The sequence below is a fragment of the Podarcis filfolensis genome (genome assembly GCF_964270895.1).
Source record: "Podarcis filfolensis genome assembly, chromosome: 10".
NCBI classification, from domain to species: domain Eukaryota; kingdom Metazoa; phylum Chordata; class Lepidosauria; order Squamata; family Lacertidae; genus Podarcis; species Podarcis filfolensis.
Window position 1 is genome coordinate 51,883,276 of NC_139612.1, and position 16,164 is coordinate 51,899,439.

Sequence of the window (16,164 nt, forward strand, 5' to 3'; positions counted from 1 at the left end):
GTTTAAAAGAATTGCTTATTTGTGGGGAAACAGATCAGAACAGGCTTATGAATGAACCTGTGAAGTTTGCACGGGTCGGGAACAATCTGATTCATCCATACCTAGTCAGAGGCAAATATTTCCCCACAATCACTGTGCCAAATGGTTCAGATATGTGCTATATTCACTAACGGCCCAAATCAGACCAGAGGTCCATGTAGTCAAAATTCCTGTTCCCAAGAGTAGGCCCTCAGAGAAGCCCACAATCAGAGCATGAGTTCCATCACTCCACCTGTTTGCATTCAGAATTTGTCACTTATGGATTTCCTTATAGAAATAAATATGCACACAGGAGTAAGACAATCACCTGGAGGTAGCTTTTCTATGACCAGTGCAGTATTCCATGAGTGTCCACATGCAGACCCTTCTCTATGTCTCATACACATGTACACGTATCCAAATCTTAATGCCCTCCTGGCTTCTCAAGCAGCAGATGTGATCTTAATAGGATTTCAGTTAAGGTTGGCTTAAAATGCTTTAGGTCTGCTGCCTCGTCTTCCTTCCCGGGAGCAACATGAAAGGGTAGTAATATCTTCCTGGAATAAATCCTTATAATCTCCTTACCCTTCCCTTTGTGTCCTGTCCATGACATTGCATTGAGAAAAAGGAAAATATTTGGAGCCCTCCATTCAGGAAAGGGGCAAAATGTTATGGCTTGGCAGGGAATCACAATCACTTAAAAGTGAAGGTTTAATTACTTTGGGGACTGTGTGGGTTTGTGGGGAAGGGGAGGTTATCTTGCTTCATCTTTCTTAATTATAATTTGGACCAAAAAAGAGAGAGAAGAGGGTTGTACTTCTCTGTCATTTATAGCATCTTATGGCATGTTCCCTTAAACATAAGACCCATTGAAGCTGTTGGGTCTTAGTTTCAAGTCGACGCAGTTAGGATTGGGGTTTACAGAAAGCTGATTTACACGGCCATCTTGTAGATTGCAAAGTTATCATAAGCAGCCAACCTTCCCATAAAGCAATGCAGAGAACAGTGCTTTGAGCAGCAGCTTTCAAACAGGACGTCACCACTCCCCTGTCTCCAATCTGTGTGCCATTTTAAAAACTGAGCCCCTCCAATCTAGAGAGAAAAGCTTTCTCCAGACTAGCCATGAGCTGTACTCAAGATTTGTTATTGGCCGACTAAGCCATGGTGCCATTTGCTCACAAACCTTTTTAATATGGGCAAAAAGTTCAGACCCCCCAGTAGCCTTGAATAAAAGAATTAAATATGATTCTGTTTCAGTGGGAGTTAAAGACAATGCTTTGCTGTCCAGAGACAAGCTAGAGGCTTAGAGTCTGTAGAAGCCTTGTTTGTCAGGACCCCGGGGCTGAGCTGAGCAGTTGGCTATGTTTTAAAAGGCTCCAACCTGTGCCTAGGACCGACAATAAATTTTAAAGCCCTGTCTCTGACCCCCCCTCCCCAGGACGGGCAGAGTTCCACAGAACCTCTGAAGCCCTCCGGTTTTGTTGCCCCCTCATATAAATAGCTGATTAGCATCCTATTAAGCATCTGACCCCATGTTAAATTGGTCACTACTTGGGTGTTCACCGCAGGACCATAAAACTCTGCTGTTTCTCCTGCAGACAAATCAATATTTATTACTGATCAGCCTGCATTTGCTCTGCAGAGCTTCACAGAGGGTCAGTGTTGCAACAGCTTGCTCTGGCCATTCATTAATGGCAGCAGGAAGAGACAACATGTCTGGCTAAGTGGGGCAGGAGGAGAGAGCCCATCGAATGGGCCAAAGAACATCCCAGCAAGCGGATAATGTGATTTTCTATTTTTAAAAAGGATCTCTTGGAATGCTGTTGTTGTTTGCTCTTTGTGGCCAATGGTTCCGGCATAAGATGGGCAGTTGAGCCCAAATTAGTCCTCGTAACAATTTATTTGCCCAAAGTCCCATCTAGTCCTGGGGTGGGGAACCTAGCGCCCTCCAGATGTGGTTGGACTCCAACTCCCATCATCCCTTTGGTAATGCTGACTGGGGCTAATGGGAACTGCAATCCAGCAACATCTGGAGGACACGAGAATAGCGAAGGCTTTTCAAGCACAGCCTTAGTTTGCAATCCTGTACCTTTTTACCTGACTGTAAGCCCCCACTTAATTTTAAGTGGACCGGGGATGAATACCTTGAAGCCTTTAAGACATTGTTGGACAAAATCAATGGCCACCCACTGAGCCTCTTGGGCTTGCTGATCAGAAGGTCGGCGGTTCGCGTCCCCATGACAGGGTGAGCTCCTGTTGCTCTGTCCCAGCTCCTGCCAACCTAGCAGTTCAAAAGCACACCAGTGCAAGTAGATATATAGGTATCACTGCGGCGGGAAGGTAAACGGCATTTCCGTGCATGCTGGCTTCCGTCAGGGTGTCCTGTTGTGCCAGAAGCGGTTTAGTCATGCTGGCCACATCACCTGGAAAGCTGTCTGCGGACAAACTCCAGCTCCCTCGGCCTGAAAGTGAGATGAGTGCTGCAACCCCATAGTCGCCTTTGACTGGATTTAACTATCCAGGGGTCCTTTTCCTTTTACCTTACTGTGACTGCAGAATTACTACATCCAATAAAGAGAGGTCTCCTAGCTCAAGGGCAGAGCACATGCATTGCATGCAGAATGTCTCGAGCAGATCCAGTCCTTAGCATCTCTGCTTTATTAAGAGCCCATTCGCAGAATCTCTTGGAGAGTCTGCTGTCCGTCAGACACTTCTGGGCAGGACAAACCTGCCTCAGCACTGACAGACGCACATAAAAGAGCTCCAGAAGTTCATTCTTTCGAAGTGGATAGCTCAGTTGGTTAGAGCGTGGTGCTGATGATGCCAAGGTTGCAGGTTCGATCCCTGTATTTGGCAGCTTCATATCTCTGCATTGCAGGGGGTTGGACTAGAGATGATCCTCAGGGTCTAGAATTCTGTGGTTCTAGGAATGTAGTCCCTGAAACTGTGGGAATCCCTCTTCGCATCCTAAAAGTGTCTAAAAGTGTCTTTCACACAAGGTACCTATTTATTTCAAACCTTAGTCTCCCAGCTTCCTTCCATCACTGAAATGTGTTCTGTGGGGTTCACAGATGGCCTCTCATCCAGTCACTGCCCAGACCCAGACCTGTCTATCAGCTGTCTGTCTCCTGCTTTCAGACCATACCATGGGATGTACCTCTGAGCAGCGCGTGAGGATCGGGCACATTGGCCGGCTGGTTAGCAACACAGTCACACTCCTCCGCAATGCTATTATTAACAGCAGGAGAGAAAGTTTGCTCTTTTTAAATTTCCCATAAATCTCCTTGCACAGGTGGAAATCTGAGTTTCTTGTGCTTATTATGTTAGAAGTACAGTGGTACCTCGGGTTAAGTACTTAATTCATTCCGGAGGTCTGTACTTAACCTGAAACTGTTATTAACCTGAAGCACCACTTTAGCTAATGGGGCATTCTGCTGCTGCCGCGCCGCTGGAGCACGATTTCTGTTCTCATCCTGAAGCAAAGTTCTTAACCCGAGGTACTATTTCTGGGTTAGCGGAGTCTGTAACCTGAAGCGTATGTAACCTGAGGTACCACTGTATCCACCTGTTGCATTTAAGGGGTGTACAATCTGTGTGCCTGTGTACGCCAAACCAACAAATAATTGGTTCTTTCATGCAAACACTTGTATGCGTGTAAAGCCAGCTTGCGCCTGTGTTCCTTGTAGTGTGTGGACAAGCTTATTGTTAAAGGTCTTTAAGAGATACCTACAACTTTCCAAAGTAAACAGAACTCTTAAGTAAGAGAAAGTGTGTGTGATTGAGGCAGCAATATTTTGCTTCTGCTGCCCTCTCGTGGTACAATTCATAATATTTCTTAGCTTTTAGGGGAAACACATTTCAATACCGTTCTTGCTTTATTGCTCTACGAACTGTCGTATTTTAATAGACAGAGGCTATGTAAGAGACGGAAATTCAGTGCACAAAGCTTTTCTTATATGCCATGTAAATGCCAAAATGTCATCCTAGGCAGCTTTCGTCAACCTGGTGCCTTCCAGATATTTTTGGCTACAAGTATCAGTCACAGTCAGCACAGCTATAAGTTAGACTGTTACATCAAAAACAAAAAAAGTAGGCTTGTGACTCCGTAGACACTAAAAGATTCCTTGTGCCATCAGGAAATATGCTAGTTCTTAAATGCCATAAGACTCAGTATTGCCAATGCTTTGAATGCGAGTATTATTATTTCCTAGCATGAACATTAAATAAGGGCTAACACTTTGCTGATGTATATTTGGCGAAGACAGAAAGTCACTGAAGGGAGCCAGCAACAAGAAGCTGAAGACTATTCATGTTTTCTTTCCCGCTGTCTAGTTCCATGGTTCCCAAGAACGATTAAAGAACTGGATAGATTTGCCAATCAAATTCTCAGCTACGGAGCAGAACTGGATGCCGACCACCCCGTAAGGCAAAAAAAAAAAAAAAAAAAAAGTCTTTCTGTTTACATACTTTTAAAAAAATGATATTTCTAGTCCTCATGAGCACAAAGAACAACTTGAAAACATAATTGGTGTGCTCCAGACTGAGACCTTTAAGGCTTTAAAATCAAGACACCCTTTTCTTCCCCTCCCTGCCTTTGCTTAGTATTCAGCCTAATGGAGAATTCTGAAGAACTTGAAAGCTCCTTCACTGTTTTGTGACATTTTTTCTTGGCCTGATAAAGGTAATGCCCTACTATGGATTCTGGATCGTTTTTCTTGGATACTGTTGGGGTTTTGGTTGTTGATGATGATTACAGTTATATTCAAAAACCCCATAGAGCTTCTACCAGCCAGTGCAGACAACAGTGAATTAGATGCACCAATGGTATGATTTGGTATAAGGCAACTTCCTATGTTCCTAAAAACTTGGGACAAATATTTTCAGAATGAACCCATGATGTATTATAGGAAATAATTCAGGGTTTTGTAATGTGTGGGTAATGTGTGGGAGCCATAAAAATACATGCCCTTACTCCCCCCCCCCCGGTAGTCTGAAATGGTGCAGTCCCAAATTAGTACAGTTTATAAAACAAAAATGTGGAGCCACTCCAAAGGCTATAATTTATTCTAAGCCTATGGATGCGGTTCTCTGGCAGGTAATTTTTTTTTAATGAATGAAACACACAACCCCAAAGCAAGTAAACAACTTGCCTTATCCTTTCAGGCTAATAGCACCTTGTTCTGATGTCAGGAGACGAAGCACAGCAGCCAGGATTTACTGCTATTAATTCAACGAATCCAGGACACTTGCAAATAAATTACACGCAGTGCAGCATTTTTTTTTTAATAAAAAATAAAATTGCAGCTATTACATTAATTGGGGCAGTGTGATTTGTCTTTCACTAGATGTAGTTTAATCTGAAATGAGCTATGTATTCTGTACAGTCACTTGGCACACAAATATTTGGCAGAGTCCTAGAAGAAAAGCAGGGTGAATTGAGACTCAATTGCTCTGAATGATTGAATCAAAGAGTCCTCTCAGAGCTTCTGTCAGGATAAAAAAAAAGGCCCAGTAGTTGAAAGCAGGACAAAATCATCAGCCAAACAAAACCTCAGTGCACTGACATGAAAGCTGTATCCTGCATGCATGAGCTAGTATTAATTAGATAATGAGACTTTCCTTCTGGATTTTTTGGGGGGTGGGGAACCAAGCTAATTTAGGTAATTTAAGATGTGAAGAATCTAGCAAATCTGGAAACATCACATTGTCTGCGGTGATTGCAGTGCAGAAAACCCTCAGGCTTATGGGCCAAAGCTCTTCTTCTTCCTCTTCCTCTTCCTCACAGGGCACTTGTAACTTCCCCAATGCTACTGTCTGTGTTACAGTCAACAAAGCTTTGTGAAGTATCACTGCCATTATTCTACATACATTTATGGCTTAGCACAATGGGCACCATCTATATTTCTTGTATATTATTTCCCTCCGACCTCATTGCCAACATTTCTTCCTTTCTCCCTCACTCCATGTGGACCTGCCAGTTTAGGATAATCTTCACGCATTTGATGAAATAGATTCTAGTCCACAAAAAGTTACGCTTTTATTCATTTTTTAAATGCACACAAGACGCATTTTGTTGCTTCTGCACTTCTTGTTAAAAACTGTATTTCTGTTTTGACACTCACAAACCAGTGCTTTTTATTATTCTCCCCCCCCCCCATCAGGGTTTCAAAGATCCTGTTTACCGGGCCAGAAGAAAGGAATTTGCAGATATAGCGTACAACTACAGACAGTAAGTGTGCAAAAGACAACAAGGGACAAAATGTATCCTAAAAGTCAATATATTATCTGTGATGAAATGGTGTGGGGGGGTTGGAGAGTGTGCTCATTCTTTGGATAATGTTGAAATATGTCTGGGGCACTGAGGATTTAAATATACATAGCATCGTGACACTGGATTGCCTCTACTTAACCAGTGCTGTCAATGGGTCTCCATCCTGACAATGCAGCAGTCCCTTTGCAGATATATTGTAGGATCTGGGCATATATAGAAGAAAGCCCTTCTGACTCGGCTAGAAATGGTGAATGTGAGTGTTGCCTAGTCCTTGAGTTCCTGCTGGTTCTTCTCCAATTCTCATGGGACAATTACAAAAGTTATATTGGGGCTTGGGTGCGAATGAGGAGGACAGGCATTTGACCCTGTCCTCAACGTAAGCTAAAAGTCTGAGGACCAGTAAGGAAGGGGGAAGATGGAGAGGAAATGGCTGTGTAGAGAGTGGGTTACTCCAAACCCAGTATGTTTAGCCTGGAAGAGGAGATATGATAGCCATCTTAAAATATCTTAAAGGCTGTCACATGGAGGATGGGGCAGGCTTGTTTTCTCCTGCTCTGGAGGGTGGGACTCAAACCAGTGGCTTCAAGTTGCAAGAAAGGAGATCCCAAAGAAATGTCAGCAAGAACTTTCTGACAGTAAGAGTTGTTTGACAGTGGAACAGACTCCCTCAGCAAATGTTGTGTTGCCCTCTGTCATGGATGCTTTAGTTGGGATTCCTGCATTGCAGGGGGTCGGACTAGATGACCATTGGGCTCCCTTCCAACATTTCTACATTTCTATGATTCTGTGAACACCAGAGTGTGGCTCGATGCTACATAGATGAGCCCTGTGTTCATGCATGTTCCCTCCCTCCTCCCCTCATATATATATATATATATATATATATATATATATATATATATATATATATATATATACACACATACAGTGGATACTTGGGTTGCAAACGTCATCCGTGTGGGATGCACATTCGCAACCCGCAGCGGTGCGTCTGCACATGCGCGGGTTGTGATTCAGCACTTCTGCGCATGCACAAAGCACAATTTAGCGCTTCTGCACATGCACAACCACCAAAACCCGGAAGTAACCCATTCCAGGTTTCGGCGCTCCATAACCCGAAAAAACGCAACCTGAAGCGTCTGTAACCCGAGGTATGACTGTATTTTAAACATTTCCCAACTCACTTCCAAATGAACAACAAATAAGCATAGTTAGCCATCTCTTCGGTGGGCGCACAGGCAGAGATTCACACTACTGTTTAAGTGTGTTTCGTAACTATATGCTAACTTTAGTGTACTTTGTGAACTATCCAATGAAGGATCACGATGGATAAAAGACTCTGTTTAACCTTTACCATCACTTGCTGGCTGTCTTCGAGTAGAAAGGCAACTTATTTTCCATAGGTAGCATATACAAAAGGTTGAATACCACCTACTTGAACACACAGAATCATAGAATGGCAGAGCTGGAAGATACCTTGAGGATCACCTAGTCCAACCCCATGGAATACAGGAATATGCAGCTGCCCCATACAGGGACCAAACCTGCAGTGTTCTTCGGTGAATGGTTTGCTGCTAAATTAAAAGCGAGATGGGGAAATCGGAGCACTGCCATGTGGACTCGGGGCTCAGTCACCAAATCTGAACTGTCTGACAGTCCAGATGAAATTGGCCAGGAACCTTTTCACCAAACCAATTCTTTCCCCCAAAGTGTTTATTTTCCCTTGCTGGCTTTTCTTTCCTCTCTGTGCTTAAATCCTCCTTTGACTGCATTTATCCTAAAATTGCAGCTTACCGGAAATCAATTGGATTCAGATGAGGACCAAGCTCTGGCCTCGCAAAGCTTTGTTATTTAATGGCACTCGCAGCATCAGAGGCAACTACAAAGCCCCAAGCGCCAAATGAAGCAGCACCTCTTATGCTCCTGCCATTAAACAGGGGAGAGATGGGGAATGCGCACAATGTACATTAAAGTAGAAGCTGTAAACAGCATTGGAATAATTCATCACTCGTGGTCTTGATCTCATACTCTGTGACTGTCATTCCTGGCCCAGCTGCATTGTGAATTTTTTTAATGGCTTGCTTCCCCTCCACTGTTTTGCATGAGATGGGGATGGGGTGCTAAAGAGGCAAGATTCATCTAGAACTGATTTTACTCAGCACCTCTCTAAGGGGTCCTTGCCAACCTCTGTCCTGCTTCCACCATCCCTTCCCATTGCCCCTTTACCCTTCTCTGCTGTTCATGAGAGCCATAGGCACTCCTGTCCTGGTTTGCAGGTTTCCTTAGGGTAGGAGTCTATTTGTAAAGATGGCCACCAGCCAACAGGCACACTGGATCTGCCCCATCACTTGGCTGCTCCCAAGAGCAGGACTCCAGTATCACACCTAAGAAGTCGGCCAAGGCAGGTGAATGCCAGGGCCCAGTGACCTACCTGTGTGAGTCTGTTGCTGATTCCAAGCCCCTTGAGAGTGGTAGATGGATGTGAGTTCCTCACTGATACCCAACTCTTCTGACCATTGTGAAGGGCAATGCAAACTCTAGAGCGGGATACATCTAGGCCTGCCTTCACCAACTGGATACCCCCCAGGTGGTTTGGACTAAGGCCACACGCACAGCATGCATTTAAAGCAGTTGGCCGCCCTCAAAGAATTATGGGAACTGTAGAACTATAGAATTGTGGAGTTGGAAGGGACCACGAGGGTCATCTAGTCCGACTGCCTGCAATACAGGAATCTTTTTGCCCAACGTGGGGCTCGAACGCACGACCTTGAAATTAAGAGTCTCATATTCTACTGTCTGAGCTGACTACTTTGTGAAGGGGTAAGCTACAGTTCCCAGTTCTTTGGGGGAAGTCATGTGTTTTCAATGTGCTTTAAATGTATAACATGGATGTGACTATAGCTGTCATGAGCCCCAGCCAGCGCACCATGACTTCCTGTTGAGCCTTAAAAGAGGCTTAGGTAGCAATGTTAACATGGATAGAAATTATTCCCCCCCTTCAACCCTACCCTGCTTTCCCCCTCCTTTTAAAAAATTATCTCTGCATAACCAAGGAATGTATATTATGAAAATCATTCATAGTGTGCTTTTTTATTATGATACTATGTTTTATACTGCCTTATTTTGCTGTGAAGTGCCCCAGTGACCATTTCTGGTGAAAAGCATCATAGATATCTCTAGATAGATAGATGATAGATAGATAGATAGATAGATAGATAGATAGATAGATAGATGATAGATGATAGATGATAGATGATAGATGATAGATGATAGATAGATAAAACAGATTAAAGCAAGAGATTGTAGAAGTTGTGAAAGTGAAATGGTAGCATTCCCAAGGCCCACACAGAAAAGGATGGACAATTTAGGATGGTGCTCTGCGAGCCCCATTTTTTTCCACCACCCTCAGGCATTCATGCTTATCTCCTCCCCTCTTACACCCCAGTTTCCCTCCCCTTCCCTTTCCCCACCTCACCTGCCACCCTGAGCACTAGTCTATTGATCTTGGCAGCTTTCAAATTGGTGTCTGGCGGTGCCTTAAGCCTCTGCTCTTTTCTCTGGGCCCATGAAGGTGGCCTAAGGATTAATTAGAAAAGGTCAATGCTATAGAAACCACAGTGGTCCCGGTTCCCCCTCCCTCTAATTCAAAATCACGTTTAAAGCTCCAGAGATCAAGGAGGACTGGTGCAGAGACACAGAAAATTGCACAATTATTGGGGGGCTGCCATTAGGCTCCGGCTAAAACGAAGGGGGTAGGGAATGGTGGGGTATCGCTTGTATTTCGACAAAGAGCCTGGAGCTCTAGAAATCCCTCGCATTATCCCAGCAGCGCCTCAAACCCTATTAAATTGCTGGAAAAGACTCTTTGATTTGGGGAGGGCCGCCTGTCCATTTTTGAAATTATTTTCTGAAGAATCAGCCTCCCTCCGCTTTAATGTCAAGGCAATAAAGTGAAGCAGGTCAAAGGACTCCCTTCTCGTTCGAGGCAGAGCCAGACTGACAGCGCGCTGACTGTATGGAGGGCAGAGACAGATTTGCTGTTCCTGCTGAGCCATTACCTCAGCTGACTCTGAGGGCCGCAGAATTTTAGGGCCAGGGGAGATCTGAGGGGAGAGCTAAGACAGCCCCTTGATCCTATGGCCAGTCCTCTGCGGCTATAGCATGGCTTATATATCAGATCAGCGCTTAGCCAGATTACGAGAGCTGTGTGGACTGAGAACCGGACAAAAGGCCCAGTCTTTCTGCCTTAAGAATGAAAAATGAGACGGGAGATGGGGGTGCATGTCGCTGTGGTTTTCGGAGCTGAATGTGCTTGGTAAGAAGGGTCAATGGTCAGGAGTGCCAAAATATGGGGGGCAGCTAAACCCCCATCCCACATATTCAGTCACAAGACATGGTGCACACACACCATGCAATGACCACCAGCTTTTCAGGGGAGGGCAGCCCCCTCACATCTGTTACTGGGGGCCTTGGAGGGATCTGGGCCTCTTGGAGTTGGCTGTGTCCATGTCTGTGTTGTGCACATAAGTCCCCACTTTCTTTGCTGGTAACAAGCTGCCTTTTGAGTGATGCTGTTATTGTTCGTCCTTGGCATCAGCACCCAGAATACTTGCCAGGGGCCCAGCAGCCTTTTAGGGTCCACCCTGCCCCCCCCATTTAAATGTATTTTCCCAGCCTGGCAACTCCAGGCAGCAACATGTAGCCAAATCCAGCTGCCATTAGAATTTCCCACAATGCCTCCGTTGTGAAGGGAAAGGGGACCACTCTGAACAAGGTGGGTGCAGTCCTGAGGAGACCACAGAGGACAGCCATTGCCATTTCCTTCATAGGGGTGGAAGGACACTAGCAGCACCTCTTCTTCCCTGAGAGGCTGCCATAGAGGTGGCATTGGGGTGGGGTGGGGTTGCTAAGGAGGCGGCAGAACTTAGCTCAAAGGAGCACGCCGTAGCAGCGGGAGCTGCAGTGGGCGATGCATTTCTTGGAGGTCTGATCTGCTGCCCCTGTGTGTCACCTTGCCTCACTATTCCTTGACTCCAGGCTATGTTTGCTTGTTTATTTGTGCATAAGGTCAGTGCTGTTTTCTACAAGAAAGAGTTACCTCATGGCTGAGGTGGCCCATCTTTTCGAGTCACATTTGGAATTTTGAGAAAGCGTTGTGGGTGCCATGCACAAAATGGCTGCTGCCGGGATGTGGCTAAACACAAAATGGCTGCTGTGGGGGCATGGCATATCATGAAATGTATATTTGCTGAGACCTACAGGAAGTACCAGTGAGCACACTGGCACCTGCCTCACTGAGTTGTTGTGATGATCCAAGGGAGTCAGATATGTTTCCTTGAGGGCCGTGGAGGCCACACCTGCAATCCCCTCTTCTATACAGTGATTAAAGGCACCTTATTTGGTGCTGGTGTTAATAGGAATGGGGTGCATTTATGCAGTAGCTTTAAGCTAACTGCCTTTTCCTCTTTTTTTCTAGTGGGCAGCCAATCCCCAGAGTGACTTACACCGAGGAAGAGAAGAGAACATGGGGAACGGTCTTCAGGGAGCTGAAGACCCTGTATCCCACCCACGCTTGTTATGAACACAATCATGTTTTCCCTCTCCTGGAGAAATACTGTGGCTATGAAGAAGACAACATCCCGCAGCTGGAAGATGTCTCAAACTTCTTGAAAAGTAAGTAAAGGTGTGAATATCCAATATCCGACATCGTCAACACAATTGCTATAACTGTGATCCTAATACAGTGGGTTAAGAACTTAATTCGTTCTGGAGGTCTGAAACTGTTCTTAACCTGAAGCACGACTTTAGCTAATGGGGCCTCCTGCTGCCGCTATGCTGCCGCTGCACGACTTTTCATCCTGAAGCAAAGTTCTTAACCGAGGTAATATTTCTGGGTTAGTGGAGTCTGTAACCTGAAGCGTATGTAACCTGAAGCGTATGTAACCCGAGGTATCACTGTATTTGAATGTACTAAGGCTGCAATCCTATCCACATTAAATCCAACGATTCCCACATTTCTGAAAATTCAATGGGACTTAACTTCTGTGTAACCATGCCTAGGATTTTATTGCATAAATGATCCATAAGTGAGAAGGGCTTTAGCTCAGTGGTAGAGCATGTGGTTTGCACCCAAAAGGTCCCAGATTCAATCCTCAGCATCTCCAGGAAGGACCTTGGAGAGACCTCTGTCTGGAATCCTGGAGACCCCCTGCCGATTGGTGTAGACCAGAGGTAGCCCATGTGATTCCCTCCAGATGTTATTGGACTACAACTCCCATCAGCCTCAGCCAACACCACCAATGCCCAGGGATGATGGGAGTTGTAGTCCAGCAACCTTTGGAGGGCACTACATTGGCTTCCCCTGGTGCTGAGCTAGATGGACCAATGCTAAGACTCAGTAAAAGGCAGCTTCCTGCATTTTGTACAAGTGCCAAAGTGATTTCAACCATCAAACCGAAAAATTGTAGAGTTGGAAGGAGCCCCAAGGGCCATCTAGTCCAACCCCATGCAATGCAGGAATCTCAGCTAATGCATCCATGGCAGATGGCCACCCAACCAGTTTGTAATGCAGAGCTCCGCTGTTCTTTAAAGGCTGCACTGGATTCCGCCTGCGTCCTGTAGCTGGCCTGCTGTCTTCTCGGGATTTTTTGGCTGGCTTGGCGTTCAGGGTCTTTCACTCTACTCAATACATCCGCCATTCATCGCGTCCAATGTACACGCCAGAACCGTAAGTGTTTGGCCAATGAAGTGAAAGGCCAAGTTTTGGGGTTTTTTGGTTTGTTTGTTTTTTAAATGTGCATAGCACTTTATGAAATTAGGGTGGCCAATAAAGGAAGAAATATATCAGGTACAAAAGAGGGGGCTAGTTTGCGTAACATTTACATGTGCTAATTTTTATGTAGAGATGCAGGTTTAGAAAGGATGGCTGTGATTGAAATAGACGCACAGCCCATCTCACAGTAGTGGGAAAGGCTGGGGCCAGGTGAGCTGTGTACCTGCTTGATCTGCAGTCCGATTGCTGGCTGTGATTGATGGGCAACTTCAAGCCTTTCCTCCTTGTGTTCAAAGCGTGAACAGTATTTCCCACACTCTTGATCAATTCATACTGCTTTTCTTCTAGTGATGTTTGCCACGAACTCCTAGGACATGTCCCTCTGTTTGCTGATCCCAGCTTTGCTCAGTTTTCTCAAGTAAGTAAAACCCTTAAAAAAAGAGATGTCAACCGACAGACAACACCTTTCAGAAAATAATCAAAAAGCATCATACAGGATCTAGATAAGCACAAACACTCCAGATATTGTTGCCAAAGGATTGAGTTTCTAGGATTAAAACCAGTGCTGTTTTTCTATAAAAAGAGGTGCTGGAACTAACTGTGAACACCTCCCTTTTTTTCTTATAATGGCAATGGTGCCCACCTGAGAGGTGCTGGAATTGAGTTCTGGATGAAAAAAAGCCCTGATTAAGACTGAAATCCAATATAGTACACACTTCCCCCAGGGGGAAACACAGCAAAATAACTTTTTCTTTGCTTCTGAAATGAAATGATCTGTTTGTGGATTGTGCCTTAATAAACTTGCACAATATGTTCACTACTGATTTTTGTGGTGGGTATGCTCCTGAACAGAGACTCAGACTATCTTCTTTGATGTGTCACTTAGACCTAAAATCACATTTTGCATGACGTTGAGATTCAGTAACATTTCAGAATTTAAATTAGATTTTTTTAAAAAATTGAGTTTTCGCTCGATTTTTAAAAGTTGCCTCATTAATGTTATGTTGTTGTTATCATCATCGTCACTGATTTATTAACCACCTGCTATACAACCATCTCAAGGTGATGTACATTGAAACAGTTAAAAACAGAAGCCCTGTCAACAGGAGAAACTTTTAGAAGGGGTAAGGCAGTCTCTCAGATAACCTGGTTGCGAGCTGTATAGGACCTTATATGTTAGTACCAACACCTTGAATTTGGTCATAATGCCATCAGCTATGAAAACTACATACAGTGCTACCTCGGGTTAAGAACTTAATTCGTTCTGGAGGTCTGTTCTTAACCTGAAACTGTTCTTAACCTGAAGCACCACTTTAGCTAAAGGGGCCTCCTGGTGCCATTGCGCCGCTGCAGCACGATTTCTGTTCTCATCCTGAAGCAAAGTTCTTAACCCGAGGTAATATTTCTGGGTTAGCGGAGTCTGTAACCTGAAGTGTATGTAACTTGAAGCGTATGTAACCCGAGGTACCACTGTACTTTTACACTTTGTGTTTTCTTCTTCCTAAAACCCACCTACCTATATGAACTCATAACGATTCATAATCAGGAGGGGAGTGGTGGAATTATTCATTAATAACTAAGTAAGTAAGAAAGAAAGTCACCTTAAATTTTTTGCCCAAATTAATTTTGGCTCTTGTGCTTCCCACAAAAAAACAAAAACAAAAAAACCACACCAAAAAAACACACCTGGGGGTGGGGAATGCTTTTTAGAAAAAAGAACAACTGAAAACAACCATCTTTCATTTTTACAGGAAATCGGATTGGCTTCTCTGGGTGCTCCAGATGAATACATTGAGAAACTTGCTACGGTAACTCTAGAATTCAGGTGCCATCCGCCCCCCCCCCCCCCGCCCCCAGTTTGATCCAGCACCAGATTCAGAATGACAGCTCCAGGCTCAGTGGGTGCAGAATGCTCTTGAAATCCCCCTATGAAATAATAGTTTCATTTTGTAGATAGAGAAAATGTTTAAAAGATGGACTATTATATTGATCCAGTTTAAGGCCAAAATCTTATACAAACAGAAAATGCCAGGCATTTGAACTCGGAGCCCTTCTGCAAGCAGATCAGAACCTGAGATGTGGGTCCTTTGGCCAGATGTAGAGCATGTGCTGTGTTGCTGCTGCATGGCCTCTCTCTTCCGTCTCCTGTTAGTCAATGTGGCGACTTCCAGATGTTGCTAAACTACAAATGCCATTAGCCCTAGCTAGCATGGTCAATGGCCAAAGATGATGAGAGTTGTAGTCCAGCAACTTCTGCAGAGCACCATATTGGTTATGCCTGGCGTGGCTTAAATGTGGTGTCTGTTCTTGCAGAGCCTGCCACTCTGATTGCAATATACCGCAACCTGCGTATCAGCAGTTGATCTCTGGAATGGACTTCTTCCTTCTACCTATATGATGTTCTCATTTGGGGGATGGGCTTCAACATTAGGATTCCTTTATCTTTAATAATTGTGCAGATGGGAGAGTTTTGGCAGGTCATGCGTGTCCATTCCCAGTGCTTTATTCATGGACAACTAATTATCCTTCCGTGTCCTGGTTGCAAAATGGAAGTGGTGATGAGCTGTCTGTTGGAAAGCAGAGGTTTGAGAAACCACACCTGGCAAAATGCCTTCATATATGAAATGATAAAGGTTCTGAAGCCCCAAGTTTGAAAATTCGGCCATCCCTGTAGTTTTCCATCATGGTACCTCCCGCCCTTTATTTGGCTCATAGCCACATTAATGGAATCATCTGGGAGTTCATGCACAAGAAATATAATCTTTGCACTTTCCTTTATGCCAGGTTTATTGGTTTACTGTGGAATTTGGACTGTGTAAAGAAGGCAATGAGATAAAGGCATACGGAGCAGGGCTGCTGTCGTCATTTGGAGAATTACAGGTACGAATCCACAGTTGTTCCTATTTCTGCAAATCAAATCTTGTACAGTGGTACCTCGGGTTAAGAACTTAATTTGTTCTGGAGGTCTGTTCTTATCCTGAAACTGTTCTTAACCTGAGGTACCACTTTAGCTAATGGGGCCTTCTGCCGCCACTGTGCAATTTCTGTTCTCATCCTGAAGTAAAGTTCTTAACCCGAGGTACTATTTCTGGGTTAGCAGGGT

At 44.6% G+C, this 16,164-nt stretch overlaps 1 protein-coding gene across 4 annotated transcripts in view; it reads left to right on the forward strand.

Annotated features, from left to right (window-relative positions):
* PAH (phenylalanine hydroxylase) overlaps positions 1 to 16,164 on the forward strand; it is a 47,744-nt gene that overhangs the window by 18,819 nt on the left and 12,761 nt on the right. For all 4 annotated transcript variants that reach the window (XR_014539173.1, XR_014539174.1, XM_083574136.1 and 1 more), the window contains exons 4-10: positions 4,351 to 4,439; positions 6,180 to 6,247; positions 11,766 to 11,962; positions 12,881 to 13,016; positions 13,410 to 13,479; positions 14,813 to 14,869; positions 15,846 to 15,941. Coding sequence is in view for 2 of the 4 variants with exons in the window: in XM_083574136.1 (XP_083430262.1) it covers positions 4,351 to 4,439; positions 6,180 to 6,247; positions 11,766 to 11,962; positions 12,881 to 13,016; positions 13,410 to 13,479; positions 14,813 to 14,869; positions 15,846 to 15,941 (713 nt within the window). In the remaining 2 variants the exon portion in view is untranslated. The remainder of the gene's footprint in view (positions 1 to 4,350; positions 4,440 to 6,179; positions 6,248 to 11,765; positions 11,963 to 12,880; positions 13,017 to 13,409; positions 13,480 to 14,812; positions 14,870 to 15,845; positions 15,942 to 16,164) is intronic.